We start from the raw sequence: 17935 nt of genomic DNA, 5'->3' as shown, positions 1-17935 counted from the left end.
CCTTCCTCCAGCACCCTCCCTGACTGCACTATGCACTTTAGGTAAATATTTTCATTATTTTCTTCATGGCCAAGCTACTTGTATTCACATGTCTGCATAATTTTTAATGCTATTTTTGACTGTTGTTAGCCTTGTGCCAAATCAGGTTTTATGGCCTGATATGTACATCATATTCACCTCTCATTTTGCATTGAGATCAGGGTTGGTTGCTGGACCATAGCACATTCAGTGCCTTTTAAGTGTTTTTATGTATTTTTTGATTTAATAAAGGATTTGATACAATTTATATACAAAGGAGGGGATACAGTGATCCTGCTGCCAATGGCGAACAATTGCATTTGACTTGTTGAGGTACATAGCCATAAACCAACATATGAATACAGGAATTATTTTGACCTGTTGTTACATGGGGGTAATAGTCCACCTTCGGCTTTTCGACCTGAAAATGAAAGGTTGTTAATATATTTTTACATTTTTAACTTTCTCCTGTGGAGAATCATATTGTGTCCCAGTCCTTCCGGATCTTCTGTTGGTGTGAGGTACTGGAAGCTTGAGACATCACAACTTCGCCCAAACCCCATTTTGCCAGAAGTGAAGGGCCTTCCTCAGGGCTATTCAAGACAGATGTAATTCCTTCTCGGCGAATTTGTAATTTCAGCGGGACACCCCATTTGTAAGGAATTTTCTGCTCTCTCAGAATTGTTGTGATAGGACCAAATTTTTTCCTTGCTTGGATAGTAGCTTGCGATAGATCCACAAATAGATGAATACCCTTAAAGGGGTCTGGGAAGTGAAGGGCCTTCCTCAGGGCTATTCAAGACAGATGTAATTCCTTCTCGGCGAATTTGTAATTTCAGCGGGACACCCCATTTGTAAGGAATTTTCTGCTCTCTCAGAATTGTTGTGATAGGACCAAATTTTTTCCTTGCTTGGATAGTAGCTTGCGATAGATCCACAAATAGATGAATACCCTTAAAAGGGGTCTGGGAGCTCCGGTACTTTCCGGGATTCAGACATCAAGGCTTCCTTGACATGAAAGAAATGCAATCTTGCAATTACGTCCCTGGGTAAGTTTTCAGAGATGTTTTTGGGCTTCGGGAAACTGTGGGTTCTATCTATTAGCTGTTCTGCTGGTGGTGTATTAGGCAACACAGTGGCGATTAACTGGGAAATATATGATCTTAAGTCCGCCGGGGAGACAGATTCTGGTATTCCCCTGAATTTCACGTTGTTCCTCCTTCCTCTATCCTCCATATCAGCCACTTTTACTTTTATCGCCTCCACTTGTTCTTCTAAGCTGTAATGAGCATCAATAAGCTCATTGTAGGAACTTGTCAGTTCTGACATTTTATTTTCTATATGGTCAACACGACCTCCCAGGTCATCTATAGAAGCGTGGATGGCTGATGTTAGTTGTGAGAGATCCTTCTGCAGAGATCCCTATAACGCCAGCATCATGTTTTTTATGAACGCTTCTGAGGCAGGCTGATCTGATGAAGGTAAATCCTCAATAATATATTCCTCATCCCCATTATTATTAAAGATTGGCTGCGACAAATCATCTGTTATATCTGATAGTCCCTGGCGCTGTTTATCAGGACTTTGTCCTGGAGTGCTCTGTGTTCTGTTTCTTACCGGCGCTATTTTGTTTTTACCGCCAACACTCGAACCGGACTGCAGAGGGGAATCAGAGGCTAGGTGTGGGGAGAGTTCGGGACTTACATTCCTGCTGGGTCCCGATGATGCCCTCTTCCTCATTTCAGTAAGCGGTGGAGTAGAGGAGTTGTTTGACTCCGGCGAGTCTGCATGCGGAGACCGCGATCCGCCATCTTGCCTTTTTCCCGGGCCTTGTGGTCTGGAGGAAAAGAAGTCCGTGAGCCTCTTAGGGCCACTTTTCGCCGACTTCTTGCGGGTTATCACGGTGGCGTGGTATTCCGGTAGGTTCCGGTACAAAAGATATCTGTTTTATGTCGCTAGGAGAAGGTTGCTGTCAGGTCTAGAGACGGAGCTCACTCACATGCGTCCATCTCGGAGCTCAATCAGGCCACGCCCCGGGGAGTTGTGATTTTTATGTGACTTTAAAAGAAGGCACAAAAACAACAGACACATATGTTTGATGTATCATCCTCTAAAATAAATGAAACAAGTCCACTGAAAAAGAAAAAAAAAAAAAAGACACACACAAATGTCCTGACTAAATATAAATGATCCCTATAAAAATTAATTTTTATGTCTAATGTTTTTTCTGTCTTGGCCCCTGCAACATGTACTGTATTTTTTTACCTAACAGTCACAAATGTTTCAAATCTCCCTCTCAATTTTTCATCTTAAGACAAAGACAATTTAACTCACATCACAGCCAGAGTGAGAAAAGGTCACAGATCCCTATCCTAGTCATCAAAGTGACAAAGTGGGTAAAAGAACAAGCAGTTTAATGAAGAGTTGTGGTGTCACAACAAGAAAAAAGAGCTATTCTGCCCGCAGTTAAGAAGCTTGTTTCTTCTTCCGGCTGTAATGTGACACTTTCTCTTTTCCCTCCTGTCCTTTTCTTAAAGCTCTTGGTTTTTCATTTGTGATGTTTATTGCTTGTTATCAGGCAAGCAGTACTGTATTAAGACAACCAGAAAATAAATCTTGAATTAGCCCTTCCAAGTAAAGTCCTTTGTGAGGAGAAGCGTGTATTCAGTATTGGATTGGGCATTTTATCAGCAATGTCAGAACTGATAGCATGTCTATAATATAAAGATGACAGTAAAAATACCTTTGTCAGGTCCAATCTCTGAACTGTCAAAATATTTTCTAATATTGGACCACCTGTTGGCTTTATATATTAAGCTGGTTTATCTCCACAATCTTTAGTATCTGATTAGATGTGTCAATACTAACACTTAAGAGATGACAATTATACCTTGCAAAAGTATTCAACCCCTTTGAACTTTTTTACCTTTTGCCACATTTCAGGCTTCAAACATAAAGATATAAAATTGTAATATTTTATTCCAATTGTTAAGTGGAATGAAATTTATTGGATATTTTAAACTTTTGTAAAAAATAATAAACTGAAAAGTGGGCTTGCAATATTATTCGGCCTCCTTAAGTTAATACTTTGTAGTGCCACCTTTTGATTACAGCGATTACATGTGGTATGTCCCTATCAGTTTTATACATCCAGAGACTGAAATTCTTGCCCATTCTTCCATGGAAAACATCTCGAGCTCAGTGAGGTTGGATGGAAAGTGATTGTGAACAGCTTTTTCCAGAGATTCTTGATTGGATTTAGGTCTGAATTTTGACCGGCCATTCTAACACCTGGATATGTTTATTTGTGAACCATTCCATTGTAGATTTTGCTTTATGTTTGGAATCATTGTATTGTTGAAAGATAAATCTCTGTTCTAGTTTCCGGTCTTTTGCAGACTTCAACCGGTTTTCTTCCAGAATGGTCTTGTATTTTGCACCATCCATCTTTTCATCAATTTTAACCAACTCCCAAGCCCTGATACTGACACCACCATGTGTGACAGTGGGGATGGTGCATTCAGGGTGATGAGCTGTGTTGCTTTTATGCCAAACATATCGTTTGTCATTGTGGACAAAAAGTTCGATTTTGGTTTCATGTGACAAGAGCACCTTCTTCCACATGTTTGGTGTGTCTCCCAGGTGGCTTGTGGCAACCTTTAAACAAGATTTTTCATGGATACCTTTGAGAAATGGCTTTTTTTGCCTATCTTCCATAAAGGCCAGATTTATGCAGTGTACAGCTGTTTGTTGTCCTCCCTACTCAGCTGTAGATCTCTGTAGTTCATCCAGAGTGATCATGGGCCTCTTTTCCTTGTTTGAGATAAAAGTTTAGAGGGATTGTTGGGTCTTGGTAGATTTGCAGTGGTCTGATAATTCTTCCATTTCAATATGATCGCTTGCACAGTGCTCCTTGGGATGTTTAAAGTTTGTGAAATCTTTTTGTATCCAAATCCTAAATCCTTAAACTTCTCCACAACAGTATCACAGACTTGTCTGGTGTGTTCCTTGGTCTACATTTTATTATTTTTTTTGTATAAGGTAAGTTCCCAACTGGTGGATATTATAAGACTGATGTACAGCACCATACTGGCATGGACATGCTAAAAATACTACTCAGTCCTCAGTATTAATCCCATATAACAATCTGCATGATGATTAAATGACATAAGAATATATAAATGATAATAAAACATAACTGAATATGTAAATGTTGTGACAAAATAAATTTAATGTACACTGTTTTTTAGAGTACTTTGCACTAACAGGTTAAAGTGGGACAGATTTATCAGACGCATAGTAAAAGGAAGACAGTGCAGCAAATTTAGCAAAGTGTCTGATGCTGAATGACAAATCTGGCGTAGTATAAGATTGTCTCGTTGTAGTTTGCACTTCCTGTTAGTTGGCTTAGTTTATAACAGTTTTTGCACTATTTTGAAACCATGCCTTTTCTAGAGCATATTTTTTCTACCTTAGTTCTAACTTAGTTTGTTTAAAACTTTAAACATGTCCACTACATGTTAACTGTTTTTCTCTGCAGCCACATGACAGACCCCATTATATTTGTCAAGCAATGCTGTAAAGGATTTTGCATTGATATTCTTAAACGTCTTGCCAAAACCATTGGATTTACCTATGATCTGTACCTTGTGACTAATGGAAAACATGGGAAGAAGATAGAAGGAGTATGGAATGGAATGATTGGAGAGGTAAGATAAAATTAATACTTTATTACATCATTATGCTAATTTTCTATTTATCTTTAGATAATATTTTTTTAAATGCTTAAATACTAAGTTGTACGGTAGTATTCTATAAAACTGTGAACTGGCAGACTTAAACTAATTATAATTATCTCTATATGTGTATAGCTATATGTTTTACTATATCACTATATCCCTAAAGGACATAGGACATCCCTTAGGACATGTATGCAAGTAATATGGACTCAATAGACAATTGTTAATAAGATCTTAGGACTGAAACGTCCTATTTTGGTGCTGTGTATTCCCTGAAGGTAAACATTACAAATCATATAGTTGTCGGAATAATGGAATATACAGATGTTATTGTTGCAGGATCAAAATAAAAAAAATAGAAATAATAAAAGTTACTTGGACAGTGTACATTTCTGTGATTGACACAGACCATTAACTTCAGTGGTCTGCAACCCGAAGCTCCCCAATTGCAGCACTGGGAGCTGTACTTCTGCAGCAACTGCAGAGCCAGAGGTTGAGACCAATACCCTTAATTGTCTGCATGCATAAGAACAGCTAGAAAACCTATGCATTATAATTTGCAAGCATCATATTACAGAGCAGGAAGAGCTGAACTGAAAAATATATAGATGCAGTATAAGCCATTTAATAATTTCTATACTCGTTCTATGCTTAGAAGCAGTCATCTTGTCTCAAACTTGTCTATATCTTTCAACACTGAATAGGGGAAAGGGAGAATTAAGATGACCTCAAGAAATGTTCTAACAGATAAAGGCAATAAATACTTGCTTAAAATAGAGGCAAACATAAAATCAAAGCTTGTCTACTCTCATGGCAGTAAAAGTTCAGGCTGATGTGATAGAAAGTGACAGCAGAGAGGCAAATATATAAAGTTTATATATTTACTCCCTAGCCCTAAAGTCTCAAGCAGAGTATATACTGAATATTGCTGAAAAGGTCACTGGGAATGAATAAACCACAAATAGCACAACAAACAGAATACTATAAATTGCATCTATTCAAGTGCACATGACCAAGGCATTGTGATGCATCCCCATGCTAAATGTTTCAGTGGAATATTCCATTTACAACAGTGATGACCAGGGCTGACCAAAGATAAAGTTCAATAATGAAAATTCAATGAGGTAGAATTAACACTTCTGTGCTAGGCCCAAATACATACATACCATAGAGACCTTGTAACACCTATGGTACTCTTGTAGAGAGGGGATCAAGCCTGGCTGATCCTGTCTTCCAAATTATACATGTGAGTGTCAGCATGGTACTTCAAACAGTCCGATAGTGGAGCAGCACAGCGAGTGTAATGGATCAAGTCCAATGGTGGGTGCATGCCTCCAACAAACCCGATCCAATGGTTTGTAAGGTAAGATATTCAAAAAAATGCAATGAGGCAGCACTCCAGTAAGTATAAAGGTGATCTTTATTCACCCATGGCAAAATAAGGTGCAATGTTTCAGCTCATCCAGAGATTTGATCAAAATTATAGCCTTGTTATTTGTAACTGACAAAACATAACAAAAATCATAACAAGATACAATCTTGATATCTTCACACTGCAATTTGATTTTCTAATGGTGAAACAGCAGATAAGTATGTGATCCAGTGTCCACTGCTGTCCACACACGCTAGCAAACCCTCATATGTGGCCAATATTTCTCAGGTCATTAAGATACTGGGGGAATTTATCAGAGCTTCTGGATCTAGCTTATAGATAGCACCTGTGATTATTTTCCCCTTTCTGACATCTCCACGCAGAGGAACATGGAGAGGCATGTGGGGGAGAACATGGCCGGCAGGGGAATGGTCTGTGCCAGCGCACTCGCTGCAGCTGGCAACTTTTCATACATGAAAAGTCACCTGCTGTGCTTATTTCTATGCCAGGTAGGACTTGGTGTATAAATAAACACTGTGCAGCCCCCCCCCCCCCCCGGTACATCAATAAGCCGGAGCCTGGAGAAGCAGCAGGGCTACCATACACCAGATATGATAAATACCCCAGTGTGGCAGATCTTCCTACACCTGTGGAATAAATCATTCTTTTAACATGTTCAGGTAGGACAGGAAAGGTATCCTAGGCAAAAAAAGAAGAGAGCATAGATTATGTGCACACATATTGCACAGAACAATGAAAGTGTGTAAATCATACTGCAGCAAGCAAGCAAGTTTCTTGCACCACTTTAAAAAAAGACAGGAAACAATCCAGGCTGGCAGAGATTCTGGTGTGCAAGTGCAGAGACAGAAGTAGAAAATGGACAGAATTGCGCACAATGCAACAGTCTTCACACATACCCCTTTTGCTTGGATGAATCCCTCATGTCTTAATTGATTTCCACCACACCCGTTTATTTTACTCAGGGTTGCAAACAGACAGAATCTTCCTCTCCTCACATTTCTCCACTGCTGCTCTTTCTTGTCTGGGTGATAAAGATCACTGGAGTTAATTATGGCATCCAGCCGGTGTCATAATGTCACGGATGCATCCGCAATCTTTGTCTTCGTGTGGCGCGGCCGTCCGGACTTACCTTTCCATGAGCTGGCTTCCCATCTGACTAGGCTGCATGTGTACTCGCTGCTAGGGTGCGCATGCTGGCTCTCTAAAACTTAAAGGGCCAGCGTCCTCCTAATTGGCGCTGGTTAATCCGTCTCAGCCCATATAATCCGGCACCTGCCTTCCTTCCTTGCCAGATTTTCAGCCTTTTCCAAGGAACTCCCAGGGTTTTCATACCTCGTTCCCAAAGCGATTCCACTTGAAGAGAAAGGTCTTACGCTCCTTGTGTCTCCAGCATTCCCATACTCCTGTGTCATCTGTATTGCTAGCACTTGCAACTATTTGCCCCAATTCTCAACCTTCACGCCAGTGGGGTGTGAAGGGGGGAGGGCACGGCCAGCTCAGTGGAGGGTGCGGCCGACACACTCGCTGTTGCCGGCGACTTGTTACACATTAAAAGTCACCGGCTGCCAGGCAGGACCTGGTGTAGAATAAACAGTGCACGACTGCCTACCCCGATACATCAAGAGGCGGAAGCCGTTTGTAGGAGTTGTCAGGTCAGGAGTTGCTTAAAGAAATGTGATACTTGAACCCCATATCCTAGATATGCCTGTGTGTGTTGGCCTTTGAAGAATTGACTTCAGAAATAGTCCAGTCCTTGTGAATCTACCCCAAATTTTGGAATGTGTCTTCTTAAAAATCATATTAAGGCTGCTTTTCTCCTTGTGCATCTTTTCTACCATACTTTTTCGTTCCACTGAACTGTCCATTCATATCTTTTATACAGCATCCGTGAACAGCCAGCTTCTTTTTCAGTGACTTTTTTTGTGGCTTACTCTCATTGTGAAGTGCACCAACATAAGAACAACTTCAAGACAAAATCCTTGTAAATCAAAATTATATAGTAGCAAAAAATGCCCTATTACTATTGCATTACCTGGCACTCTCTAAATTGTAAACCAAACCAACAAGAGGAACAGAGATGAGGTAATTACAATGTAAAATCTATAACAATCTTTATTAAATACACAATTAAAATATCATGATTCAGTGAAATCATAATACATCAATAATAAGAACATTCAAGGTCACAAATCACATAAAGGACAACAAGAGCAGCTGGACAGACAATGTGTATAAGTCTTTTTCAGTAACTCTCTGACCATTTCTTTCAGTGATTCTCTCTGACCGTCTCTTTCAGTGACTGTCTCTGACCATCTCCTTTAGTGACTGTCTCTGATTGTCTCCTTCAGTGACTGTGTGAGACCGTTTCTTTCAGTGACTGTCTCTGACTGTCTCTTTCAGTGACTTTCTATGACCGTCACTTTCAGTGACAGTCTCTGACCCTCTTTTTCAGTGACTTTCTATGACCGTCTCTTTCAGTGACTGCCTCTGACCATCTTTTTCAGTGACTCTCTGACCATCTTTTCCAGTGACTCTCTCTGACTGTCTCCTTCAGTGACTATGTGATACTATTTCTTTCAGTGACTGTCTCTGACCATCTTTTTCAGTAATTCTCTGGCCATCTCTTTCAGTGACTCTCTCTGACCGTCTCTTGCAGTGACTATCTTTGACCATCTCGTTTAGTGACTGTCTCTCATCGTCTCCTTCAGTGAATGTGTGAGACCGTTTCTTTCAGTGACTCTCTGACCATCTTTTTCAGTGACTCTCTGATGGTCTCTTTCAGTGACTCTCTCTCTGGCCGTCTCTTTCAGTGACTGTCTTTTTCAGTGACTGTCTATGACCGTCTCTTTCAGTGACTCTCTCTGACCGTTTGAGTTTAAGGTAAAAAATTAGGGACTTCATGAGCCAGGCGCAACCACAGGAAAGGGGTCTCTTGGAGGGTGACCCCTTGGAGTTGCAGCGTCAAACCCCGGAGCTGGATTTTGTTCCAGATAGAATAGGAGGATCAAAGAGGAAAAAATGGATCAAGTAGATAGAGGCGCTACATCCAAATGAAGAGTATGGTATAGATAATGATTTTTATTGGTAGTGTGACAACGGTGTCTTCATCAGGTCAAAAAACTATGTGAGTTACATGGCAAGAGACAAGGACAAAAACAAAAGCGAAAAAAAACAAAAAAGAACATGACATAATTAGTATGATTAGTAAATTAGTAAGATTAGTAAATTCGTAAAAACAGGCTAAAAGTAGTGTGTACATATATCTATGTACACATATATACACACCTGACGGGTGCGCACACGTGAATGCATACGGTTAAACAAACAAAATTGCACAATTAAAATAGGAAATATATATTTATAGAAAATGTATATAGAAAGTGTATAGGTGGGTGAATTGATTGCTGGCAGTGATGGAATATAGAGATCAATGCATAGTTGTAAATAAATTAATAAATATTTAAATGTATATAAATAAATAAATAAGGTAATGAAGATAATAGTTGGAGATGTGGTCTTGTAGGATATGCAGTGAGTAATGTAATGGTCGGTACCTGCAGGGGGGATTCTCCTGCAGGGTGGGTGGCAGAGCTGTGCTGCCTGGAGTCCAGCCTGGATGAGGAGGAAGAGTAAGGTATTAGTTTTATCAATTTTATTAATATTAGGGGGGTAGGCGGAAGGGAGAGGGTTCACCCTGTTGTGAGACGGGAGGGACTTACCGCGGCGTTCAGGTGCCATGAGAGACGAGCTGCGTGCTGACAGGGGCGCGGGAGGACAGATTGCGCGCCTGGCAGACGTGGTAGTTATTAACAGTGGGAGGGAGATGAGTGGAAGGTTGTGCGCAGGCGCTGGCCTAAGGAAAGATCGGAGGAAAGAAAGTTGCGATAACATGACAGTATATGGGGGGAGAGAATATATGAACTGGAAAAGGTAGTTGGAGTGATAAATGAAAAAGCTAAAAGAAATTAATTAATTGATTACAAATTAATTAAAGAAAAATTAAAGAATAAAAGAATAATAATAATTAATTAAAGAATAATAATTAATTAAAATAAAGCAATTAGTTAAAGGACACTTGGTCAACTTAAATAAATGCAAGATTAGATAAATGGCGTTAGGAAAAACAGATAAAGTTCATAACAATTATATAAATACATAAAATGAGATAAAATAATATAATAGTAATCTTATGATATGTATATAATACATATGCATATACCAATGAAATATGGGTGGATCCCGCAGACAGTTATCCAGTTGTTGGAGAAGAATCGAGATAAGTTCCCCAGGGGGTCCGAGAGTGATGAGGTGGAAATGGAGTTAGAAGGATGCAGGTGAGAGGGTATGCAGTCTGTAGATCCAGTAAGATTCACGTTGGCGCAGCTTCTGGAACCTGTTGCTGGTGGATATTTGTTCAGTCGGAGTGATCCTGATGTTGCTGAAATCCTTATCGTGTTTTAGTGCAAAATGGCTGGAGACACTATGTTTGAGAAAGCCGTTAGTGACATTGGATCTATGGTTGTTCATTCTAATGTGAAGTTCTTGGGTAGTCCTGCCTATATATTGTAGGTTGCATGGGCATTCTAGGAGATAGATAATAAAGTCACTGAGGAGCGAGGTTTGGTATTATACCCCAAAAATACAAAAATTAGGGAAGAAATCACAGGTATGATTGGGGGAAAATTAAAATATAACTTTTAATGAAAAGACACTAATAAACTCTCCAATGTGTGCATCAGTGTGTGCAAGGATTAGAAAGGTGTGACACACTGTCACAAGTGATAATAAAGAGGACTATTACAGCTCAGAGAGCACCTGTTAGCAGGTGCAGGTTAGCTCAGTGGCCAGTTGGCAGGTAAATCTACAACGTATAGAGATACTCCCGTTGCCTTATAACCTACTTTGTACCGGACTAGACAACTACGGAGATTGTTCCCTGCTCTTATGAAAGTCCAAGTGTGCTACAGTAACTAATGTCCTAACTTCTCATCTCTCCACCTCTACGCGCTACGACTATCACACGCTGGCGCCCACCATCAAGACGCCGGCGTTCTTTTATATTTTATGTCCCGAATGAATTTAGAACATTAAATGTCATTCTATGTAATCTCATCCTCTACGGTTCTCCTGACGAGCCCCACTATCAGGGGCGAAACGCGTAGAGGTGGAGAGATGAGAAGTTAGGGCATTAGTTACTGTAGCACACTTGGACTTTCATAAGAGCAGGGAACAATCTCCATAGTTGTCTAGTCCGGTACATATTAGTTTATAAGGCAACGGGAGTATCTCTATATGTTGTAGATTTACCTGCCAACTGGCCACTGAGCTAACCTACACCTGCTAACACTTTATGTAGGGTGCGCTCTCTGAGCTGTAATAGTCCTCTTTATTATCACTTGTGACAGTGTGTCACGCCTTTCTAATCCTTGCACACAAAGATGCACACATTGGAGAGGTTTTTAGTGTCTTTTCATTAAAAGTTATATTTTAATTTTCCCCCAATCATACCTGTGATTTCTATGAGATAGATAATGAAGGATGAGTGACAGTTAAGGAAGGAGAGAATTTCAAAATTCTCACCTGTGGTAGTGGAACTGAAAAATTTTCTTTTATGTTGGACGTTTGAACAGCATAGGCATCTGTTGGAGCCGGACTTAAAGGATCCCTTCAAGGTTAGGAAAGTGGTTGGTTGGGTTCTCTTTGTTACTTTAAGTTTACTGGGGGCAAGTATATTGCGGAGGGTTCTAGCCCTTCTGAAAGTAACTGACGGTCGGTTAGGCAGGGTGAGTTTGAGATGTGGGTCGCTAAGTAGAATGGGCCAATGTTTTGTCATGATTTGTTTTATGTTGCTGTGGCTGGTGTTGTATTTGGTTATGAAATTAAGTGGGGGGGTTTGCTGATGGTGCAGTGGTTGTTTGCTTGGTTGGAGACATTGGTCCTGGGTAAGGGATAATGTTTTGGTGAAGGCGTCTTGTACCAGTTTTCTGGGATAGTGTTTGTCCTTGAAGTGTTGTTTCGGGACCTTAGCTTGCGTGATGAAGGTGGTGATGAACAGTTCTTTCTAATTCATTTGAATTGATCATAAGACCGTTTCTTTCAGTGACTCTCTCTGACCGCCTCTTTCAGTGACTCTCTCTGACCGTCTCTTTCAGTGACTGTCTTTTTCAGTGACTGTCTCTGACCCTCTTTTTCAGGTACTGTCTCTGAATGTCTCTGTCAGTGACTTCTCTGACCATATCTTTCAGTGACTCTCTTTGTCACTTTATCTAAGGGAGGATTTATAAGATGTGTCTGAGAGCAGAACTGGCCCATGGCAACCAATCAGAGCTCAAGGGTGTTTGAAGAGGGCCCACGGGCTGAGCTCTCTTCATACAGAGATGGGCTTTGCTGCATATTGCAGCGAAGACCCATCGCCAATACCTGCGGTCGGTGCTTGCACCGATCGCGGGTGTTAACCTCTTCTTTGCCTCTGATCATCGCTCCCCCGAACGTCATCGGGGGACGGCGATCAGTTGCTATGACAGCCTCGGGCCTTCGTCAGACCTGAGGCTGCATGGTTTCAGGAGATTCATTACAATGAGCCAGTGGCTCATTGTAATGAATGACATGCAAAAACTCCATATACTGAAATATATTAGTATTGCAGTATATGGTAGGAACAATCTGACTATCTAGGGTTATGTACCCTAGAGGGTCTAAGAAATAGTGAAAAAAAGTTTCACAAATTACTAAAATATAAAAAATTCAAATCACCCCCCTTTCCCTAGAACTGATATAAAATATAATAAATAGTAAAAATCACAAACACATCAGGTATCGCTGCGTCCCAAAATGCCCGATCTATCAAAATATAAAAACTATTTTAACTGGCAATGACCTCCGAGACGGCAAATGGCGCCCAGATGTCCGAGATGCGACTTTTACACCATTTTACATGACATAAAAAATGTAATGAAAAGTTACAATTTTAGACAGCAATGTATATAGAAACCTGGGATTGGAGTGAGTGATGTGCGAAACTGCAAACTTCCTCCAAAGTGAATAGTATAGAGACAGAGAGAAAACAGAAATGAGTGCTCTCCTAGTGCATTACTTGATGATATTTGATAAAAAGCAAAATCTTTGTCCAATGGGACTCTCACCTGATCGATGATCAGTATACAGCATATAGGATTTGAGTCACGGGTATCCGGCAGCTCAGCGTGTGTGGTTATCCCGTCCTCCGTGTTCCAGGGTCACCCGGGGAAGGTTTCTTAATGTACCGATTCTACTGATGCTCCATATACATGTCAAATTCGAGCGCTCAAGGATGTTCCAGACTCCCGATACATTTGATTGATATTGGATTTTATTGATTAAAAGATCAATATATTACAACGTGTTTCGGTCCGGTACTCGGACCTTCGTCAGGCAATCCATATGTAGTTCCCTTGTGTGTAACATATATATTCTAAAAGAACCGGCAATTTTTACAGCAATGTAAAAATGCATAAAATATTTGGGATCTAAAATGCTTTATTTAGAAACATCAAAAGTTTTGCTTATTTGGACAAACAGACAAAACTGCCAATTGCAATTCTTTTTTTTTTTCATTTGGAAAAACATTTTTAAACAAAAAAAAAACCTTGAGGTAAGCTGCAGACAATATAACAAAAAACAAAGGGGAGATTTATCGGACAGCCGTCTGTGAGAATTTTTTGCGCAAAAATGTGTGACCAGGAAGCAATGTGGAATAACAGGCACAGGTGCAAATTATCGCAAGGAGAATCCACCTTAGACAAATTAGACTTAGAAACTAGACAAAAAGGAACTGGAACAACTAGAAAGAGAAAAGATAAATCTCCCCCAATGACTTTTGGATTTTGCTTGGCTGTAAGCCATAATCATCAACATAAACACATTTAAAAAGTTTACTCTGTTTGCAATGACTTTATATAATATATAAGTTTCACGTTTTGAGTTGAATTACTGCAAAAAACTTTTTGCTGATGTTCTAGTCTATTGAGAAGCAATATCTGGATGTGCTATCTAAATGACACTTCTAATATTTATTTAAGGGAAATGTTTGGCCAGAAAAGATTTCTTTTTCACAATCAATTTCTATTTAAACTTAATAGGTATTTTATTTTAGTAGAGTTTGCAGTCTTCATATGTATATGGTATCAATCCCTAAAGATATATTTAATAATGCATCCTTTCTCCCCAAATATGTTTTATTCACTATTAAAAGAATTGATATGACTACTGAGCTCAGCTTCAATATAACGATAATGTGCTGTATGAGATGTAATGAAACTTTCATTCACTGGATTTGATTGACATCTCTTATGACATTATTCTAACAGGTCAACAGTCTGATGGCTGAGGAATCATTTCAAGAAATATTTGCATTAGAATCCCTGCAGGAAATAAAAGGTGCACTTGTAATTTGTAGGATGGGTATAATTAGAAAGCTCTAGACTGGCTCATTATTTTTACTGAAACACATATGCATATGAGCTTTATTCATCCGAAAACTACTAGTAAAATTAACATAGAGCCTTTGTATACTGGAGCATCTTAGGGGCAACAAGTCGAAATGCAAATGAAAGGATATTGCATGTAGATCTCTAATGGATAGCTTTAAAATAATTACAAATTCTACATGCACTATACACTCCACTTTAATGTGCACTATGAATATACTTAACAGATACTTTAGACTTTGACATTTAAACAAGAGATGTTTGTAGGATTAATGACCTTCATTATTATACATGCAAAGGATTAACTTTACTTCTGATAATCCACCGACTAAAATAAAAGCTCTAACATATAGAAGGAGCTTATTATTATACTGAATATTTTTAATGTGGCAATAATACAATATCCCAGCAGCGGACAGAAATAGCCTCTCTTTCTACCATCCAGTTACTTTCTTATAGCAGATAATGAAATCTACCATTCGCACATTTTCAAGGAGCTCCGTGCATAACTGATTTCATTAAGGACAGGCACGATTTACATTCTAAGTCCTAACCCCCTACTACTTTTAAGCTTCCACTTCTAATATAGTAGCTCACCATGGGTCCAACTTTATACTGCATTTTTTCCATATAACATAAATGTTCAGAAACTTTTTAGGCTTCATTTAACTCATAAAGAACATTCATCTTATGTTAATGACTATTTATACATGGAATACATCATATACATAACACAAACCATCATGCAAATTGAAGACAATGGGGCAGATTTATCAAGCTGTCTGAATTTCAGAATATTTCTAGTTGCCCATGGCAACCAATCAAAGCTCCCCTTTAAAATATTCATGAGCACTGGTAAAATGAAAGCTGAGCTGTGATTGGTTGCCATGGGCAACTAGAAATATTCTGACTTTCAGACAGCTTGATAAATCTGCCCCAATAATGCATAGTGCAGCTGTTATCCTCACTCTGCGAAATATGTAGCCCGTGGTTTTTAAAGCTACAATGGAAACTGTTTAGAGTGCAACTTGCCTGCCAGACTCCAGCAGGAATTAGGGGAGTTACCGCTTAAGATGACTCTGTAAGAATGGGGCACACAGCTTGTAGGAACCCCCTGGGGCACTCTTTGTTGTTAATGGTCCCAGAGTGAGGGTTTAGTGGAACCCAATGATGGTAAATGTGGCTAACCCAGGGTCACATGTGGAGACAGACAATTTTACCATATTTAGAAAGGATGCTCTAAGAACAAAGCATTATAACAGAAACAACATGAAATAACAGTTTGTCTGGCACGACTTTACTTTACCCTTAAAGAAACGACATAGGAGTAGATTTATAATAGGTCCCTAATAGAGATGAGCGAACACACTCATCCGAGCTTGATGCTCGTTCAAGCATTAGCGTACTCGTAACTGCTCGTTGCTCAGACGAATACTTTGTCAGCTCGAGAAAATGGCATCTCCCGCCGTTTTGATTTTTGGCGGCAAGAAACAGAGCCAATCACAAGCCTGGAGACTCTGCACTCAACCCAGCATGATGTGGTACCCTTACACGTCGATAGCAGTGGTTGGCTGGCCTGATCAGGTGACCCTGGAATAGACTAGCCCCTGCCCGCGCTGCTCGCATCATTCTCTGTCTGGATGCCGCTAGGGAGAGAGCTGCTGCTGCTGCAGGGATAGCGTTAGGGTGTTATATTAGCTTACTGTTAGGCAGGAGTGAGTCTGTAAGAACCCAACAGCCCTTGTTAGGGCTAGAATGGCATTGTATTTTTTTTTTTGTTGTTGTTTGCTTGTGGCTGGGTTTGCTGGCACTAGTAGTGCAGCTAGTACCATATTGTGACGATTTTGCAGGGAGACTTGCGAACGTTATATTTAGCTCTTAGTGACACACATATCCATCTCAAACACCTAAGTGGGACAATTTATTAAGGGTTTGATTGAATTATGCACAGTCTGACATTTTTTTGTTTTTTTTTCAAAACTTAAAGTGACTTAAAATCCAGTTGTGTGCTGTCAGTGTAGGTTAGAAACTAGCCATACAAGAATCCAATAGGCCTTGTTAGGGCTACAATAAAGTTATATATATTTTTTTTTTTTTTTATTTGCTTGTGACTGGCCTTGCTGGCACTAGTAGTGCAGCTAGTACCATATTGTGAGGAATTTGCAGGGAGACTTGGGAACGTTCTATTTAGCTCTTAGTGACACACATATCCATCTCAAACACCTAAGTGGGACAATTTATTAGGGGTTTCATTGAATTAGGCACAGTCTGCAGATTTTTTTTTTACTTTAATTTTTTTTTCAAAACTAAAAGTCATCACAGGCAAAGCACAAAATCCAGTTGTGTGCTGCCAGTGTAGTTTAGAAACTAGCCATACAAGAATCCAACAGGCCTTCTTAGGGCTACAAAAGCGTTATATATTTTATTTTTTTTTTGTTTGCTTGTGGTTGGCCTTGCTGGCACTAGTAGTGCAGCTAGTACCATATTGTGAGGAATTTGCAGGGAGATTTGCGAACGTTATATTTAGCTCTTAGTGACACACATATCCATCTCAAGCACCTAAGTGGGACAATTTATTAGGAGTTTGATTAAATTAGGCACAGTCTGTTTTTTCTTTTTTTTTTACTTTTATTTTTTTTATGACTCAAAGTCATCAGGCACAGCACAAAATCCAGTTGTGTGCTGTCAGTGTAGGCTAAAAACTAGCCATAGCAATAGGATAGCATTGTTTTGTTAAAAAAACAAAAACACAAAAAAAACACAAAAAAACACAACAATTTACAGTTTACACTTTAATTTTGAAAATGTTGAACCCGAGGGCTGGGGGTAGAGGACGAGGGCGTGGGCGTCCAACTACTGCAGGGGTCAGAGGCCGTGGTCCTGGGCGGGGTGAGACACCACCTGCTGCTGAGGGAGCAGGGGGACACAGCAGAGCTACACTCCCTAGGTTCATGTCTCATGTTACTGGGACTCGTGGTAGAGCACTGTTGAGGCCAGAACAGTGCGAACAGCTGATGTCGTGGATTGCGGACAATGCTTCTAGCCATTTGTCCACCAGTCAGTCTTTCTCGCAGTCCAACCATGTCACCAAAATCAGCACTCCTCCACCTCAGCCTCCTTCCCCCCAGTCTGCCCCCTCCAAGGAAAATTTGGCATTTGAACCGGCATACTCTGAGGAACTGTTTTCTGGACCCTTCCCACAGTCACAAACCACTTGTCCGGTTGCTGATGAGCAATTTTCCGATGCCCAGGTTTTCCACCAGTCGCAGTCTGTGGGTGATGATGACCTTGTTGACGTAGTGGAAGAAGTGTGTAAAGAG

General features: G+C 40.0%; 1 protein-coding gene across 8 annotated transcripts in view; it reads left to right on the top strand.

Moving 5' to 3' along the window:
* Nucleotides 1-17935, top strand: part of GRIN2D (glutamate ionotropic receptor NMDA type subunit 2D) — a 688972-nt gene that overhangs the window by 526327 nt on the left and 144710 nt on the right. For all 8 annotated transcript variants that reach the window (XM_072110452.1, XM_072110450.1, XM_072110451.1 and 5 more), the window contains one exon: nt 4559-4727. In XM_072110452.1, the coding sequence (XP_071966553.1) occupies nt 4559-4727 (169 nt within the window). The remainder of the gene's footprint in view (nt 1-4558; nt 4728-17935) is intronic.

This window comes from Engystomops pustulosus, chromosome 6, assembly GCF_040894005.1.
Source record: "Engystomops pustulosus chromosome 6, aEngPut4.maternal, whole genome shotgun sequence".
Classification (NCBI taxonomy): domain Eukaryota; kingdom Metazoa; phylum Chordata; class Amphibia; order Anura; family Leptodactylidae; genus Engystomops; species Engystomops pustulosus.
The sequence above is the reverse complement of the archived record's forward strand: the minus strand, read 5'-3'. Positions and strand labels throughout refer to the sequence as shown.